Raw genomic sequence first — 18204 nt, forward strand, 5'->3', positions numbered from 1 at the left:
CGCTGAAGGAATTGTGCAAACCAGATAACTGTGAAAATATGCCACAAACAAAATAAATAGCGAGAATTAACTATAAATGCATTGTGCCCATTGATCATGTTGTTTGTTTGTATATGCTATCTGCATTGTTTTATCAGTGGATTGCTAAAGGAGTTATGTAAATCAGGTAACAGCACAAATAAGCCCAAAAGAATCTGGCGAGAATTCACTATAAATGAATTGCGGCCATTGATCACGTTGTTTATTTGCACATGCTATCTGTGTTGTTTTAGCACTGATTCACTAAAGAAGTTATGCAAATCAAGAAACATAACAATTATGCTCAAAAAATCGGGCGAGAATCGACTAATAATGCTTTGCGCCCGTTGATTATTTGTATACACTATAATGTATGTGTTTTCGCTCTGATTTTGCTACAAAAAAAAGACAATTATACAAATCAGCTAAAAGCACAAATATGCCCAAAAAATCTGCCGAGAATTAACTATAAATGTATTGCGTAAGCTGATGCCATTGTTTATTTGCACGTGCTGTCTGAGCTGTTTTAGAACCCAATTTGGTAAAGGAATTGTGAAAATCAGATAATAGTGCAAATACGCCAAAAAAATAATATAAAAAAAATTGTGAGAATGAACTATAAATGCATTGCGCCCATTGATCGTGTTGTTTATTTGCATACAATGCAACACTGTCTGCATTGTTTAGCACTGAAATGCTATAGGAGTTATGCAAATCATGTAGCAGCACAAATAAGCACTAAACATCTGGCGAGAATCCACTATAAATTAATTGCGACCATTGATCACATTGTTTATTTGTATACGCTATCTGTGTTGTTTTAGCACTGATTCGCTAAAGAAGTTATATGCAAATCAGTTTGGGAAAACGCGCCCAAAAATCTCTGGCTTGCCGTAATTTCCCATCATGCAAGCTGGTTCTGAGTGGTACATTTGTAAGATGACCGCTAGAAAATGTACATGAACATCTTTTTAATACGTTTACTGCCCTCTTTCTGCGGTTGGTAATAACGCATTGTTAATTACACCAAGCAAATACCGCTGAGTATTGTGAATAAGGCAAAATCACAGCGTAATTTGCATTGTGAGGAGGCACGTTTGCACTATAAAGAATGACAATAACTTAATTTAAATACGGCACAGTGCTATTTCAGATCGTTTAGCGGCAGGTAAAACTGGTAAAAAAAGAAAATATGGTTTTTGTGCTTAAATACAGCACACAAAAGTGGCACAAATGTTTAGTGAATTCGCTTCAGTGTGTTTTAGAGAGAATGAGTCATTTTGTTCATATCACTGTGCATATCAACCATTATAGCACATTGATGAAGCTGACATTTTTGTTCATGTCACCCTCTCCCCTTCCAGGTCATTTTTGTTAAACGTCCTGTTTATTCAAATAATGTGTCTGAAATTAAAATGTTCTTGCAATGTATTTTTATTAATATCTCTGTTTTTCTTCCTCAGGATGTTTGAATCTGTATTAACTTGTTCTACAGGAAGTTCTAGAAACCACATGGATGTTCAAGCCAGCAAACAAATGACATTGTCTTTATAATGAATATTAGAGGACAGATCAGTTAGCAGAGTATTAAACACAGTCTGCTGTGTACTTTGTGCTTTTATATCAAATCACAATGTGATATGAATCACCAAAAGAGGTTACTGATAACACTGACATGACTAATATTTGTATTATTTTTCTAATTGCTCTTTTCAAGTCTTATATTCTATCTCTCTCATCCTGTTTTACTACTCCATACATTGTCTTTCTTTTGTATGATGTGTCAACAGAAAATTGTCCATTAAATTGTGCCTTATCATAGTTCTCTCAGATACCAGATACGTAACGTCAATGTTAATGTTTGCAGATTTGAAATGGAGAAAATCAGGAGCTTAACATGTGAATGTACTCTTAACATGTGAAACTGGCATTAAGTGAAGACACAGTGATGCAAATAGCATTTGTTCAGTGTTCAAAACCGGCAGGCGGTAATTTGCTGTAACCACATACATGCAAATGAGCGCGTCTTTAATAGGAGGGCTTGAATGCAGATGGGGGGGTGGGGGAGTTGGTTGTTAAATGCACTGGAGTGGTGTTTGCGATTAGCAATTTCTCAAAGATTCAGAATTTTGATGTGCTGTATCCATGGCAACCCTCAATACAATATAGCATTCTGTGTTCTCAAGGCTGACAGAGTAACAGTATTGTGTCACTTTTCATCTCCGCAGTTAGACAATTTTCTCACCTTGATGAAGTAATTATTAAAAATGAGTCAATTGAGATAATGACTGATTAATGTCTATAAAAGCTGCTTAAATAATAAGAGTCCTATGCAGATGTAAATTAAAGGAAAAGTTCACCTAAATGTAAAGAATTTGTCATCATTTATCACTCCAAACCCATATTCTTTTTCTTTCCTTCTGTGAAAAAAATTACGTTACGCATAATGTCTGAGCTTCTGTTTTCGTTCAGTGAAAGTGGTCGGTTAATTATACCGCCAAGCTCCAAAAAGTACCATAAAATGTACATAATGTTTGTGCGCGATATTCTAAGCCATCTGAAGTCATGCGATAGCTTTGTGTGAGGAACCAACCGAAATGGGAGTCGTCATTCTCTGATAATCGTCCCCTTTGCCAAAGCTCTCAAACTTGAGGTGGTTTTATTACAGTAACCATAGTTGAAACCATAGTAACCACAAAAAAAAAAAAAAAAAAAAAAAAATGTGTTTTACTTCAGTAACCATATTTTAAGAATAATGTTAAAACCATAGTAATAATACAGGAAAACCAAAACTATGGTAATAAAAATTATAATCATTTTGCCAAAAAACATGATTTTGTTTGAGAATAGTTTGGTTTTCCTGTGTTATTGCTATGGTTTTACTGTGAATACCATGGTTAAAACATGGTAAATGTAATATAACCATGGTAAATTTTGTGATTAATTTTAATGTTCATATTGGGTGGATAAAGGTATTGCGAGAAAATATATTGTGGAGGGGAATATTTTTAACTACTTAAATTTAACTACTATTGTATAGTGTCAGAAAACTTGGAATATAGCAAATTTTTTCACAAGCTGTCAAGCTGAGCTGTTGGGTTAGCCACGCCCCCTTTTTTCAAAACCCAGCACTCCAAAGATACCAAATGAGCTTTATTGAGACTGACAGGAACAGAAACGGATGTCAAAAACAACAGCAGAAAATAGCGCCCTCAGCTGACAACTGCTATGAGCAACATGGCATAAAAATGGAATTATGCCTTAATCATTTCTTGACAGGTAGAAAGCGTCATTGTCCACAGCCCATGGACACATTTTTGTTTGCTATTTACAGTGTATAGAGCTGTCACAGAGACCAGTGAGATATCTCAGGACACTTATTTCATTAATATCTTTCAGGGAGTAGTAAACATTTTTGCATACCTTTCCATGAAAATATTGCTTAGAGCACCTTTAACTACTTTTATGGTATTGACTTCTTTTCTATAACTTTTCATATGCCTTTTTGTCCTTTTTGGAGCTTGACAGTCCACTTTTGTTGTATGTAAATAGCAACATTGACATTTTGCCTTGCATTTAATTTTGTTGTTCATTGAAGGAAAAAAATAATACAAGTAAAACTTTGTTTTTTTTTTTTTTACATTTTTAAGCGAATTGTTCTTTTAAGCTACTTTCATAATAGTTAATTGTATTCTAAGATACAGAAATGTTGCACCCCCCCAAACTGCTGCCCATGATTAAATCTCCATGGCTGTATGCTGGGGCAGTGAAGTCTAACACAGCCATTAAATTTGAGATGATCTCATCATTTAGGCCACTAAAGCGTGTTAGAGCAGCCTGCAATAGCCGGTTAGGTTCTGACCTTCCATATGGCTTCATCTGTTAATATCTGTTTTGCTCGTACAGTTCATTATGTGAGACAAATGACTCAGCTGATATGAGATACTGTACATTTCAAACAGTAATAGAGTTGGTATCTGGGAGGACTTTGAGACGCATTGCCGTATTGAATCTTGTTTTGATGGGCCAGTGGGGGAGCAAGAGTTTAACGGTGGCCACTCTTGCAGACATACGAGACACTGGAGCCAAACCTGTGATGGTGTACATACACGGAGGATCCTACATGGAGGGCACTGGGAACATGATTGACGGAAGTGTGCTGGCCAGTTACGGGAACGTCATTGTTATTACGCTCAACTTTCGAGTTGGCGTCTTAGGTAAGTAGTTTTCTTGGTTTAACAGTGTTTTGTTGGTGTGGCCCTGTTGATTAAAATAGCCCATGTGAACTCAAAGGTGAAGTGTGTAATTTCCGTGACACTAACGTCGCTAAGTGGAATTGCAAAAATAATGACTGTTTACAGAAACATACCCTCCCCCACCCTCCTTCTGCCATTGGTCGGACAAACAAATAGTCCCGCCCCAAACTCATTGGTTGAGCCAGTCAACCTACAAATCAACATAGACTTACTTATGGTTAACTCTGCATATAAAGCTGGGATAAGAGAAAGTTTTTTAACTGAAAAAATTACACACTTCATCTTTGAGGAGGTCAAGCTAGTTTACGGAACATTGTAGCTGGTTTGTTGCTCGTCCAAGGTGGTCTATCAGCTCTAGCCAGCTGGACCAAGATGGTTTACCAGGTTTAAACCAGGTCTATTGCCGGGTAGTCCAGCAGATCAAAAATCTGGACAAGTTTATGACCATAATTGCCATACATGTAAACCTGCTAGCATCTGAAGCTGTTTTTTCTTGGGTTTTCTTGGAGACCTTTAAGCTAAAGATAACCTTTCTAGCATTAACTTATCAGAGGCTGGTGACTGCAACCATATTTTTTGCTGCATAATGTACATTGCTACTATTTGTATGTTCGCTTTAATGATTAGGTTGAATGTTGTTTGCTGAAGCAGTGTGAGCAGGATTTGATGTAGAGATGCAGAAACTTTTCAGAGAGGTATTGTTGTGAACAGTTAATCAAAGAATATTGCTCACAGCAGTGCAGATTCTCGCCAAAGGTGAATCAATTTGCTTTTTTTGGCTTGCTCAATTTTTTGTTGATTACTTGTTAAAAACTGTTTGTAAAATTGTCCAGTCATCCAGTTGTTATGCTTTTAATTTTAATTTGACAGATAAGCACAATAAGGACAATTCCAATGAGAATGTATAATGCTGAATCCAAATGCATCACATAGACCCCAAAAGAAAAGGAGTAAAAACAGTCAAGTTTTATTGACTGTACGAGTGGTCTAGCTAAATGACTAGTAAGTGGTCATTTAGCAGATGTTTTATCTTAAGTGATTTGTAGTACATTAAAGCACAAAGTTAATTTTTCAGTTCAACTTTATACTCAAATTGTTATGCGTATAATATAATTTGCAATGTGGAAATTGGTATTAAATTGGAAAAATGCAAAATAGACATATTTTCACTAGTGGTCTCAGACTTTTGGACTCCACAGTATATATTACTAATCGTGTGCACAGGTTACACAAGGAATGAAGGCAGCATTATGAACTTTGCATTATTCTCTTTATTAAAACTGAGTGCATTTTCTCAGTATGCACTCTTCATTTGCATACTGAACACTGCTGCAGACATAATTGAAATTCAGAGCAGAAAGGACAATTCCAAGCAAAGGATACTAATATAATAAAGAGCCTGCTTTTAATTTTGCAGCTTAAATGTATAAGAAGAGAATTATACTGTATATAAAAGATCTTTGATTTACCTTGTGGCTATTTTGACTGTATGCTTCGTTAGCATGGCAGTAGATTACAGGAGTTTGATGTAAGTTTCTTGTATTTATGCATGCATGTTCTGTTTTTGAGAATCACATTTGAAAATACAACTCTAGATGTGACCGAATATAACCTGGAAATTTATAAAACGCTAATGAAGATCACTGAACTATAAAGAGCTGGGTAGAAATAAAGTAAAAATAAAAAGATTTTCCAATTAATCGCAATCTTCGTTTGATCAATCTGATATGTAGATTCTTTGGTCCCACTTTACACCTATCAGCCACAACATTAAAACCACCTGCCTATTATTGTTTAGGTCCCCCTCGTGCCGCCAAACAGCGGCAACCCGCATCTCAGAATAGCATTCTGGGATGCTATTCTTCTCACCACAAGTGTACAGAGCGGTTATTTGAGTTACCGTAGACTTTGTCAGTTCGAACCAGTCTGGCCATTCTCTGTTGACCTCTCTCATCAACAAGGCGTTTCCGTCAACAGAACTGCTGCTCACTGGATGTTTTTTGTTTTTGCACCATTCAGAGTAAATTCTAGATACTGTTGTGCGTGAAAATCCCAGGAGATCAGCAGTTACAGAAATACTCAAACCAGCCCATCTGGCACCAACGATCATGCCACGGTCCAAATCCTTTTAACTACTATGTACTAATATTAAAATACATATCACTCTACGATCTCTAGAAGTAAGCTAATAAAATAATTTCAACTCATCAATATGTCATGTCCATTTACTTATTTATGTGGCAAGTAGTCTTGTAATAAGTAGGATAGTGAGCCAGTCAGATGGTAATTTTCACAAAATAAACACCAACAGAACACCGATGCAAACCTGAGGTGAAATTCAGCTGTTCAGCAATTTCTTCTCAAATAACATAATTTTAAATGCAAATCAATATTTCATGTCCATTTATTTATTTATTTGTCAAGTAGTCTTGTAATAAGCTAGAAAATGAACAGACAAATGGTCATTTTCACAAAATAAACACCAACCGAACTCTGATGCGGTTGAAATTCAGCTGTGCTTTTTCTATTGTCTCACATAATAACATAATTTTCAATGCAAATCATTATTTCATGTCCATTTACTCATTTATTTGGCAAGTAGCTGTGTAATAAGCAGGATAATGAGCAGTCAGACAGTAATTTTTGCAAAATAAACACCAACCGAACTCAGACTCAAACCAGAGGTGAAATTCAGCTGTTCAGCAATTTCTTTCTTCTCACTTAATAACATAATTTCAATGCAAATCAATATTTCATGTCCATTTACTTATTTATTTGCAAGCATTCTTATAATAAGCTGGATAATGAGCATTCAGATGGTCATTTTTGCAAAATAAACACCAACAGAACTCTGGGGTAAACCTGAGGTGAAATTCAGCTTTTCAGCATTTTCTTTTTTCTCACACCATAACATAATTTTAAAGCAAATCATTATTTCATGTCCATTTACTTATTTATTTGGCAATTAGCTGTGTAATAAGCAGGATAATGAGCAGTCAGACAGTAATTTTTGCAAAATAAACACCACAGGAACTTCGATGCAAACCTGAGGTGAAATTCAGCTGTTCAGCAATTTCTTTCTTCTCACTTAATTACATAATTTCAATGCAAATCAATATTTCATATCCATTTACTAATTTATTTGGCAGTAGTCTTGTAATAAGATGGATAATGAGCATTCAGAGGGTCATTTTCACAAAATAATCACCAACAGAACTCCGTCGCAACCAGAGATGAAATTCAGCTGTTCAACGATTTGTTTCTTCTCATGTAATAACATAATTTCAAAGCAAATCAATATTTCATGTCCATTTATTTATTTATTTTGTTAGTAACCATGTAAAATGTGCAAGATAATGTACCGTCAACCGGTTTTAATCGCAAAATAAATCCCTTCAGGGTGATACAGGACCTCCTAATCATCCCGTTGGGGTTTAATTTGCAATAATAACCAGCTGACTGTATATTATCCCTTACATATTTGTTCTATTGTTTTTTCTTGTTCTGCTGCTTGTAATTTGTTTCTTTGTTCTTATTTTATTACTGACTGTTTTGAATAATTACTTAAGAACTTGAAACAATGTTTACTTGTTAGTAATTTGTTCTTTTGAAACTGGTATTGAGAATCATCAATTGTTTTCAAATGTAAGCAAAATAGACATTATAACTTAAATATACCCAAATTAATAGCAATCTAATCGAATTGAGAGCTTGTGCAGGCGAATTGAATCTGGAAATCTGTATTGATACCAAACCCTAGAACTATAGGTTCTATATTACACAGTGCTATTCAATAAACCTTGCTGGTGTTTTATCATCTCACAGCAGCGTTACCACCTGTCCTGTGGATGTGGTAATTATTGTCTCTAAGTGTGGACCTGGTCTCTCCAGGGTCCCTATTTGGAGACTTTTGCATGTGAGTTCCACACCATAGATGACTGAGAACTCATTATAGGTTTAATATTTAATTACAAAAGAAAGATTACCAGTGAGGATTTCCTGCTGTGCTTGGGCATCTGGCTGTTTGTGACTGATGGTGATATGTGAATACTGTGACACTCAGATTTGATCAGATATAGAGTTTGGCCAGAGACAATTTGTTTATAGCAATCCTGTCTTGTATGAGCATTGACTGGAGTGTGTTTGTGTGTGAGTGTCTGTGTGTGTGTGTGTGTGTGTGTGTGTGTGTTTGGAATAGGTCAGGCTTGGTGGGACCCTTTAATGGCGCGTAATGACTCCCAGTCGGTGGGAGAGTATCTTGTATCTCTGCTCTTTACAAATATAATTACTCACTGGCTCTCTCAAGCATGTCAAATTCCATTTCCCATGGGGAAGACTTAATTACTGTTTCCACATGCATTAAATATTAACAATAGCCACCTCTTTTTTAAATCCATAGACCTTTGCCCTTTATCATGTTAAGCTAGTGCAGCTGTTGCCCCAATGTGATTTAGAAGCGATTTGGAATAATATTTTCTTTGAGTAAAAACTGGAGCTTCTAAAAAGATGAAAATATTTAAAGAAGGTAACTGTAAGTCAGTGCCAGTGCCAGTGCTTTCCATATATGTGTACAGTATTTTTATCATTTTAGATAGAAAAGTCTTAAAGTCAACTTGAAATCAAAACAAGCCCTATTCACTTTTTAAATACACACTTTTGGTCTTATTGTGTATGATTCATTAGTGCACATTTTAATCCAAAGAAAGAAATGTTTGCCTTCATAAGTTTTCTTTAAAATGTAATAAGTTGCTCCACCTCTGAAATGGCTTTCCTTTTCTACTGACGCCATGTGGGCTGTTGGGCAAAGTTAACCAAGAGCCAAATGTCTATTTAGCCATTGCTTTAGTCTACTGTTGTAGGTAACCTCTCTAAAATGTTCAGATCTAAATTTCTGCCACATTAAAGAGGTAAAATGGACCGTGAATGCCATTTCATGTTGACTTTAACATAATATGGTTTGATTCATTATGAATTTTCTTTTAGTGGCCTGTAGTGGTTGTAGTTTGCAAGAAGTAGGTTACTGTATAGCTGTTTTAGAAGTGTGTCTCATCCCAGTGCTCAAGGCAAACTGGAATATGCGATTAAGTTGCATTACACATGCAGTTTGAACTGACTGTAATATACATTTAATCAGTGGTTCTCAAAAATGGGTCGCAGGTCTGTTTTGAAAGAGTTGCCGACAGTAGGGAAATCAATGCTAAATGAAAAAAAAAAATAAAATGCAAATAAACATATAATTATGCATAGTTAGGATCACAAAATAAAAAGGCTTATCAACTTATAAAAGGTGGAAGAGAACATGTCCCATATCTTTTGTTGTTGATGTCCGTGCATCTAATCAAACTGTACTGTATTTTCCACACATTCATTTGTCACTTGGTAGAAGCTAGTCAAATTAGGCAGATGCCAACTTGGACAGGTTGCATGACATGCCCTAATCCTCAAAAGCCATGAATAAAACTATGCAAGGTAAAAGACTAAATGTGACCCAGAATACAATAAGCAAGGTTTGCAAGGATAAAAATATTTTGCTAGTGAATTATTGAAAGTGTGCCTTCGGTTTTTGATGTCAACAACAAAAGATAATGGCTGCTGAGTGCATGCACCCACCAAAACTCAAGAGACAGTTTGAACCCTAATTTGTCCATTTTCAGATTCAGTATCTGTTACGTTAAAGGAATATTCCAGGTTCAATATAGTAAGTCGGCAGTCGGCAGCATTTGTGGCATAATGTTGATTACCACAGAAAATATTTTCGACTCATCCCTCGTTTATGTAAATATTTCGTAGTTACAGTAATACACTTAATATGGAAGTGAATGTGGCCCGTCCTTAAAGGTGCAATCAGTAATTTTTTCCTCATTAAAAAAGCTGTACTGCTTAAGAAATTAATTGTAATTTTGAAATATATGTATAAAATCATGAACACTCACATGAGATTAAAACTCCAGTCATATCAGTAACCTAATAAAATGCTGTTTTATTCTACATGTAGTGGGTCCCCTCATGGGGGCTTCCATGTCAGAATCACATGACCAGCCAAATAATACCAGCTTAATCTCAGTAACCGCCCTGTTATTGGACACTTTCACTCATGGATTAAATTAATAATGGCTGACTTTGAATTGTGATTTTTTCATTGGCATCTGTAACTGAAAACTATTGCCTTTTGAATGATGCTGCATCCAGGCCACTAGGTGTCTGTGTAAGCCTAAGACGGCATGAAAAGAAAACGTACTGAGTGCACCTTTATACAAAATAAACACACTGTTTTAAAAGTATAACCACAAGACATAAGCAATATACATGTTAACATGACTATAGTGTGATAAAATTGCTTAAAGGTTTTACCAGTGTTGCATTGTCATGGCAACGAAGTTGTAATATTAGATATAATTCTACATATAACTTAGATATAACTCTATAAAGTAAGTAAGCGATTTTCTCACACTAAAATCATGTTAACACGTATAATGCTTACATCTTGTGGCTATACTTTTGAAACAATATGTATTTTAATGTTTATGGATCGGCACCATTCACTCCTATTGTAAGTGCCTTACTGTTACTGCATTTGTTTTTGTTTTTTTGATGAGTGGAAAATATTTTGGTGGTAATCAACATTATGCCACAAATGCTATCAATTGAGCTTAATTTATATTATACGGAATATTCCTTTATTAATTTAGCATATTATTGGGCCTATGCAGTCCATGGTATTTTTTTACATTTCAGTGTTTGATTTTCAGGATATTGTTGATTACTTTGGTATGCTACAGAATTTTAGTACTGTGTTGGTTTGCCAGTTGATGCTCAGTGTGAACTGTTACATTAGACAGCTTGCATGGCTGTGAACCTCATGTGTATGGATTGACATGTAGCTGAAACATCCATCTGCAATGTATAGAATGTCTTTTTTTCTCTATAACATGAGAGTCTAATTAAGCGTCTCTCCAGAAAAGCACATGTAAATGTTTGTCAAGTTTGCAAAAGGCACAGGAGAAATGTTTTTCATGCATGGATCTTCTGTGACCAGTTGGCACTGTGGCACTGCAAATCAAATTCAGAAATTTACAACTGAGTCTTTTGGTTATTGGAGCATAGATTTTCCATGTCACTATGATAACTGTGTATCACTGCAAATGGTTTCTGATTAGTCACTGTGAAACATTTTTACTGTTGCATTAAAATCTTGCATGTTCAGCATGTGATATGAATATATTTCATATGATTTCCTCAAAAGCTGAGCCAAAATCCCTTGACGAATATACACTATATTGCCAAAAGTATTCGCTCACCTGCCTTTAGACGCATATGAACTTAAGTGACATCCCATTCTTAATCCATAGGGTTTAATATGACGTCGGCCCACCCTTTGCAGCTATAACAGCTTCAACTATTCTGGGAAGGATTTCCACAAGGTTTAGGAGTGTGTTTATGGGAATTTTTGACCATTCTTCCAGAAGCGCATTTGTGAGGTCAGACACTGATGTTGGATGAGAAGGCCTGGCTCACAGTCTTCACTCAAATTTATTCCAAAGGTGCTCTATCGGGTTGAGGTCAGGACTCTGTGCAGGCCAGTCAAGTTCTTCCACACCAAACTCGCTCATCCATGTCTTTATGGACCTTGCTTTGTGCACTGGTGTGCAGTCATGTTGGAACAGGAAGGGGCCATCCCCAAACTGTTCCCACAAAGTTGGGAGCATGGAATTGTCCAAAATCTCTTGGTATGCTGAAGCATTCAGAGTTCCTTTCACTGGAACTAAGGGGCCAAGCCCAGCTCCTGAAAAACAACCCCACACCATAATCCCTCCTCCACCAAACTTCGCAGTTGGCACAATGCAGTCAGACAAGTACCGTTCTCCTGGCAACCGCCAAACCCAGACTCGTCCATCAGATTGCCAGATGGAGAAGCGTGATTCGTCACTCCAGAGAACGCGTCTCCACTGCTCTAGAGTCCAGTGGTGGCGTGCTTTACACCACTACATCCGACGCTTTGCATTGCACTTGGTGATGTATGGCTTGGATGCAGCTGCTCGGCCATGGAAACCCATTCCATGAAGCTCTCTATGCACTGTTCTTGAGCTAATCTGAAGGCCACATGAACTTTGGAGGTCTGTAGCGATTGACTCTGAGGAAAGTTGGCGACCTCTGCGCACTATGCACCTCAGCATCCGCTGACCCCGCTCTGTCATTTTACGTGGCCTACCACTTCGTGGCTGAGTTGCTGTCATTCCCAATCGCTTCCACTTTGTTATAATACCACTGACAGTTGACTGTGGAATATTTAGTAGCGAGGAAATTTCACGACTGGACTTGTTGCACAGGTGGTATCCTATCACAATACCACGCTGGAATTCACTGAGCTCCTGAGAGCGGCCCATTCTTTCACAAATGTTTGTAGAAGCAGTCTGCATGCCTAGGTGCTTCATTTTATACATCTGTGGCCATGGAAGTGATTGGAACACCTGAATTCAATTATTTGGATGGGTGAGCGAATACTTTTGGCAATATAGTGTATATTTCATCTGGGTCAAGGGCTTGAGATGCATTCCATGTATACAGTAGATGGAACTGGTACAGCAAAAGTATCAAGGTCATTCTCAGGAAACAGTGCCATGTGTGCCTGAACTTTTTTTTTTTTTTTTCATCATTTTATCTGAAAAGGTTATGGCTGAACTTCCAAGAAATCATATTCCCCCAATTCAGGCCTAAAGTACAGTACCATGACTGTAACCACCATAGACATTTGAGGGAGAATACCTCTGTAGTTCAGCACTGTTACGGTAAGTTTTCATATACTTTTAGGGCTGTAAATCGATGAAATTTGTTAACTAATTAATCGCACAGTTTTCTGTGATTAATTGTGATTAATCATGGTACATTCAAATATAATTATAAATATATTTACTTTATTCTTTGTCTCACTTGCAAGACATTGTTTAGTCATTTCATTATTTAAATATGTACATATTAAAATGTTAAGTTATTTGCAGATAGAGTTAATTAGACACATTTTTACAGGTATAAATATTTAATACAAGTATATGTTTGCATGCCATAAAATCAGTGGACATGCTGTAATTAAACTTTTGGTAATATCTTCTGGCATTTTCATTAATAATAGGATCAAATGGGCAGATTCAATTTATATCAACATTTATATGCCCGGGACATGCATCAATCAGCAAATTTTTGTCACAGGAAATGGGGAAAAACATTAGTGAAGTTTTAGGATTGAAACCCCCCCCCCCCCCCCACAGATACTGCATTAATTGCGTAAAAAAAATTAATGCGTTAAACAGTCATGTATTAATTACAGAAATTAGCATGTAAAATTTCCCAGCCCTAATACTTATTATTATTATTTGAGAAAATTCTGATAATATCAATTAGTTTAATGTGGCTTTTAATAAATCACATTATAATGAAAAAAACAATTACTAATATCCCTTACATTTCTCTCTCACAACATGTTTTGTGCCAATCCTGTTACATTCAAAATGTTTCAGGGTTGATTGGTACACGTTTGAATGTCAAAAATCAACATGATCTCGTGAAAATTTCTCTGTTTTCTTACATTAAGAGTGGTTCTAGCAAACGAACCAATGTTTGCATATTCACCAAAACATACAATATTTACATACTGACAGCATCTAAAACATAATTATTTTACGTATGAACAACTTTAGAGATGTACAAATGTTTACGTATCCTTACTGAATCCATGAATATTGAATTCATGGAATTAATCGCTTAATTTTATTGCATTTGTTATCAGTGAGGTTAATTAAAACATTCAATGCACATTTATTTGATGCATTTACCTAATTTGACATTATAACGGTTGCATTCTGTTCTGTGTGATTTCTGGTCAACTCATTTTAAATGATTATATCACTTTAACCAAGACTAAACTTTAAAATGTTAAAATGAAAAAGAAAACAAATCTGTAATCGCTTAATCATTCATTAAACATTTATTTATTTATTTTTTGCCATGGGACACAAAAGGACTTAAGGCTATAATCCAAGTCTTAAGATTGCTCTGTGTGCGGTATATACCCAAATTCAAGCCTTTTATTCAATGATCTTCATCTCCATACACCATAGCACCCGCAAAAGCAAAAGTAAAGATCAACTCCCACATTGATTTCAAAATTCAAAAATTGTCACCTCAAGAAGATTTACGGTTTTATTGCAGTGATGTCAAATGCTCAGTGGCGCTCACATGTCTTGTGACTGATTGCGACATGCCATATTCCGTGATGTGTTTGTTTGCATGAGATATAAGATATGACAGCGCCTTCACAGAGAGAATCAGGAGAACATTTTTAAGTGATTAAAAACTTCAATTCCACTCTCTACCTCACACAAAGATATTGTTTGCCTTCAGGGGGAACATTGAATGCAGCACATCATTGTTTGAACATTTACATTTACATCTATGCATTTGTCACCTTTATCCAAAGCGACTTACAGTGCATTCAGGGTATTACATTTTGTCAGTTTGTGTATTCCCTGGGAACTACTTTAGTACTGTCTTTCACCATTTTTTCGGGATAAATTATTGTGATTAAATTGATCTGCCTCATGTTTTAATGGTTAGGTTTAGGGGTAGGGGTGGTATTAGCATATATATCTATATCTATATCTATCTATCTGTCTGTCTGTGTGTGTGTGTGTGTGTGTGTGTGTGTGTGTGTGGGCAGGTTTAAGTGGTTTACGAGGACTTTTTTTTAGGTTAACTGATAACAAACTGATTATTACAAGGGTGTTATGCTATAAATGTGGTTTATGAGGACATTTCTCGTGTCCCCATAATTCAAATCACTTAAAACACATACTAAACAATGTTTTATTGAAAATGTAAAAATGCAGAAAGTTTTTTGTGAGGGTTAGGTTTAGGGGTAGGGTTAGGGTTAGTGGACAGAATCTATAGTTTGTACAGTATAAAAATCATTATGTCTATGGAGAGTCCTCATAAGGATAGCTGCACCAATATGTGTGTGTGTGTGTGTGTGTGTGTGTGTGTGTGTGTGTGTGTGTGTGTGTGTGTGTGTGTGTGTGTAAATCAGTATATATATTTTTTAAAAATATATATTAAATATTTTTTTACAAGTATATTTAAAATTGATTCATAAATATTTTAAGTTTCTAAAGGAAAACATATAAAAAAAAAATATATATATACATACATTTTCGATGCTGTCTATACGCCATGTTGTCCAATTCAACGTTTTCCAAATGTACAAATATATACGCTTAAATGATATGTACGAATAACTGCGTATAGTAATGAGATCAGGCTGCAAAAATAGCTAAAATTCACTGGGTTGATGTGCAAACATTTTTAGCAAGTCATGGCACCACTCCATTTTTCACCTCACTATATTCACTGTCATTTTTTTTTTTTTTTTTCTATAGTATATAACCCATGTATATGAACGGACATAAAATTTAATGATGATGAAAAGGGACTTGCAACTGGCTGATATTCAGACAAGACAAAAACATTTAAAAAAAATTGTTTTATACACTAAACAGAGTTAAATATATTATATAATATTATCATCTATGCCCTTGAGTTTAACATCCCAATTATTATATCAGTAGTAAGTCATGGTGACACAAATGGCACAGTTTTCTGTTAATGACTTGGCTGCCATTATGTGTTCATACAAATTTTGGAAGCAAAGTGACAAGATTAAAATGATAATCAGTTATCTTGTTTTATTCGTGCATGCTAAAAAGCAAAAGAGATGATCAAAAAGCTCTTTTGTCTTAAAACAAAGGCCATGTGCACTGAAGGAGATACCTGATTAAATTATGAAAAACATAGAAAGTAATTATAGTTTTTCTAATGAAATGAGAACAAACTAAAAAAAAAAAAAAAAACAAATGCCCAAAGGCTGAAATAAATTGAGGCGCTCTGCAAATGTTTGGCTTGGTAGTTAATGTTAGCTGCCCAGAAGCAAAACTCCAAGGCTCTGCCATTTGCAAACTTCTCCAAAGTGCATCAAATGTCTTTTCAGAAGTTTGCATAAAGAGCCACATCAGAATCATCAAGGTTGTTAGAAACTTTTGCCCCAAACATTCCCAAGAGTCTGTGGTTTTCCTCAGGCAGTTTTGATTTTCCTCCAGGGGTTGCCGGTTCGAGAGCTTACGCCTCTCGGCTTTTTATAGGCGATATAAATTGCAGCGAAACCTCAGTAAAAACCACATTCTCTTTATCTGAACTTGACCTCTGGGTTTGAGGGATTCATCTTTATTATGATGATTGCTGTCAAAGCGTCATTTGAGTGCTGCAATATTTGGGTACTTCCTGGCCTAGTTTTCTTCAAATGAGAGATTTGTCAACAGTACAAGTGAGACAGACTGTGCCACAAGAAACTCGCTGTCGATCTCAAGCCATCAGTATCTCTATTTTAACCGTTTAGAGCTGGCTTGTCTCTGTTTTTTGTACAGTCTACATAGGCTGCTACCTTCTACGTCATAGGTGACTGATTTGAAATGCTCATAGAAGCACAATTGATTCTAGTAGAATTTAATAGTCTGGTTCTGGGGAACAGATTTTTAACAATACATTTTTAATCTTAGGTCTCTTTAAAGACAGACCTAACATGAGCTCAGAGGTTGTTGATGGAAGGTATGTGCTTCTGTTGAACCCATTGGTCTGCGTTATTTCAATTTCTTTATATTTTATTTTTAAATCGTGTTTAATAGCGGAATTCCTGGTTTCAACCTGAGAGTTTCTTGATCCGTCCAGGGATGGGGAGCCTATTAGTGTTTCTCCGTCTATGCAACAGTACGGCCATCACAGAAGAGCTGCCGATATGCAAGAATTGCTGCCGGTGTTGACATCATTTTGTTGTTGTCACTTCGAGCACTGATTTTAGTGTAATAAAATTGCTTATTAACCTTTTCTATTTGATTACACTCACTGAGCACTTTATTAGGAACACTATGGTCCTAATAAATTGCCCGACATGGTCTTCTCTTGTTGTAGCCTGTCCGCCTCAAGGTTCGACGTGTTGCACATTCTGAGATGCTATTCTGCTCACCACAGTTGTACAGAGTGGTTATCTGAGTTACCGTAGCCTTTCTGTCAGCTCGAACAAGTCTGGCCATTCTCTGTTGACCTCTCTCATCAACAAGGTATTTCCATCCGCAGAACTGCCGCTCACTGGATGATTTTTTGTTTTTGGCACAATTCTGAGTAAATTCTAGATACTGTTGTGTGTGAAAATCCCAGGAGATCAGCAGTTACAGAAATACTCAAACCAGCCCATCTGGCGCAAACAATCAAGCCACGGTCAAAATCACTGAGATCACATTTTTTCTCCATTCTGATAGTTGATGTGAACATTAACTGAAGCTCCTGACCCGTATCTGCATGATTTTATGCATTGATAATCACATGAATAAATAGATGTACAGGTGTTTTTAATAAAGTGCTCTGTGTGTATCAAATTTTAGAACTTTGTTGCTGTGACGACATAACGCATAAATCCTAAAATGACTGTAAAAAAAGACGATTTAAACAACTTTGCAGCTCAAATAATATGCAAGTTTTAACAGAAGGATAAATGTTAATGCTTTTATAGAATTATAACCTTCACATTTCTGACTTGAAACCCTCCAAAAATTGGCCCATTCACTTTCATTGTAAGTGCCTCATTGTAACCTCGATTTTTGCTTCTTTTTTTTAAGAAAAGAAGGGAAGAGTGAATCATCATTTAGGGTAATCAACATTATGCCAAATGCTGTCAGTTGAGCTTAACTTGTATTGAACCCGTAATCTTTTTTTAAGGAGATTCTTATTGATGGTTTGGGGGCAGAATTTGTGCCTCTTTGCTGTGTGTTGCATCCATCTGTTCGGTTGTGACATTTTGCAGAGTTCTAAATCTTGTAGTGTCTCTTTTGTAGAG

The 18204-nt window shown here is 36.0% G+C and overlaps 1 protein-coding gene across 3 annotated transcripts in view; it reads left to right on the plus strand.

Annotated features, from left to right (window-relative positions):
- The window catches only part of nlgn3a (neuroligin 3a), a 245070-nt gene that overhangs the window by 98243 nt on the left and 128623 nt on the right, over nucleotides 1-18204 (plus strand). For all 3 annotated transcript variants that reach the window (XM_051649434.1, XM_051649435.1, XM_051649436.1), the window contains one exon: nucleotides 4086-4235. In XM_051649434.1, coding sequence (XP_051505394.1) covers nucleotides 4086-4235 — 150 coding nt within the window. The remainder of the gene's footprint in view (nucleotides 1-4085; nucleotides 4236-18204) is intronic.

The sequence above is a fragment of the Myxocyprinus asiaticus genome, chromosome 22 (genome assembly GCF_019703515.2).
Source record: "Myxocyprinus asiaticus isolate MX2 ecotype Aquarium Trade chromosome 22, UBuf_Myxa_2, whole genome shotgun sequence".
Classification (NCBI taxonomy): Eukaryota; Metazoa; Chordata; class Actinopteri; order Cypriniformes; family Catostomidae; genus Myxocyprinus; species Myxocyprinus asiaticus.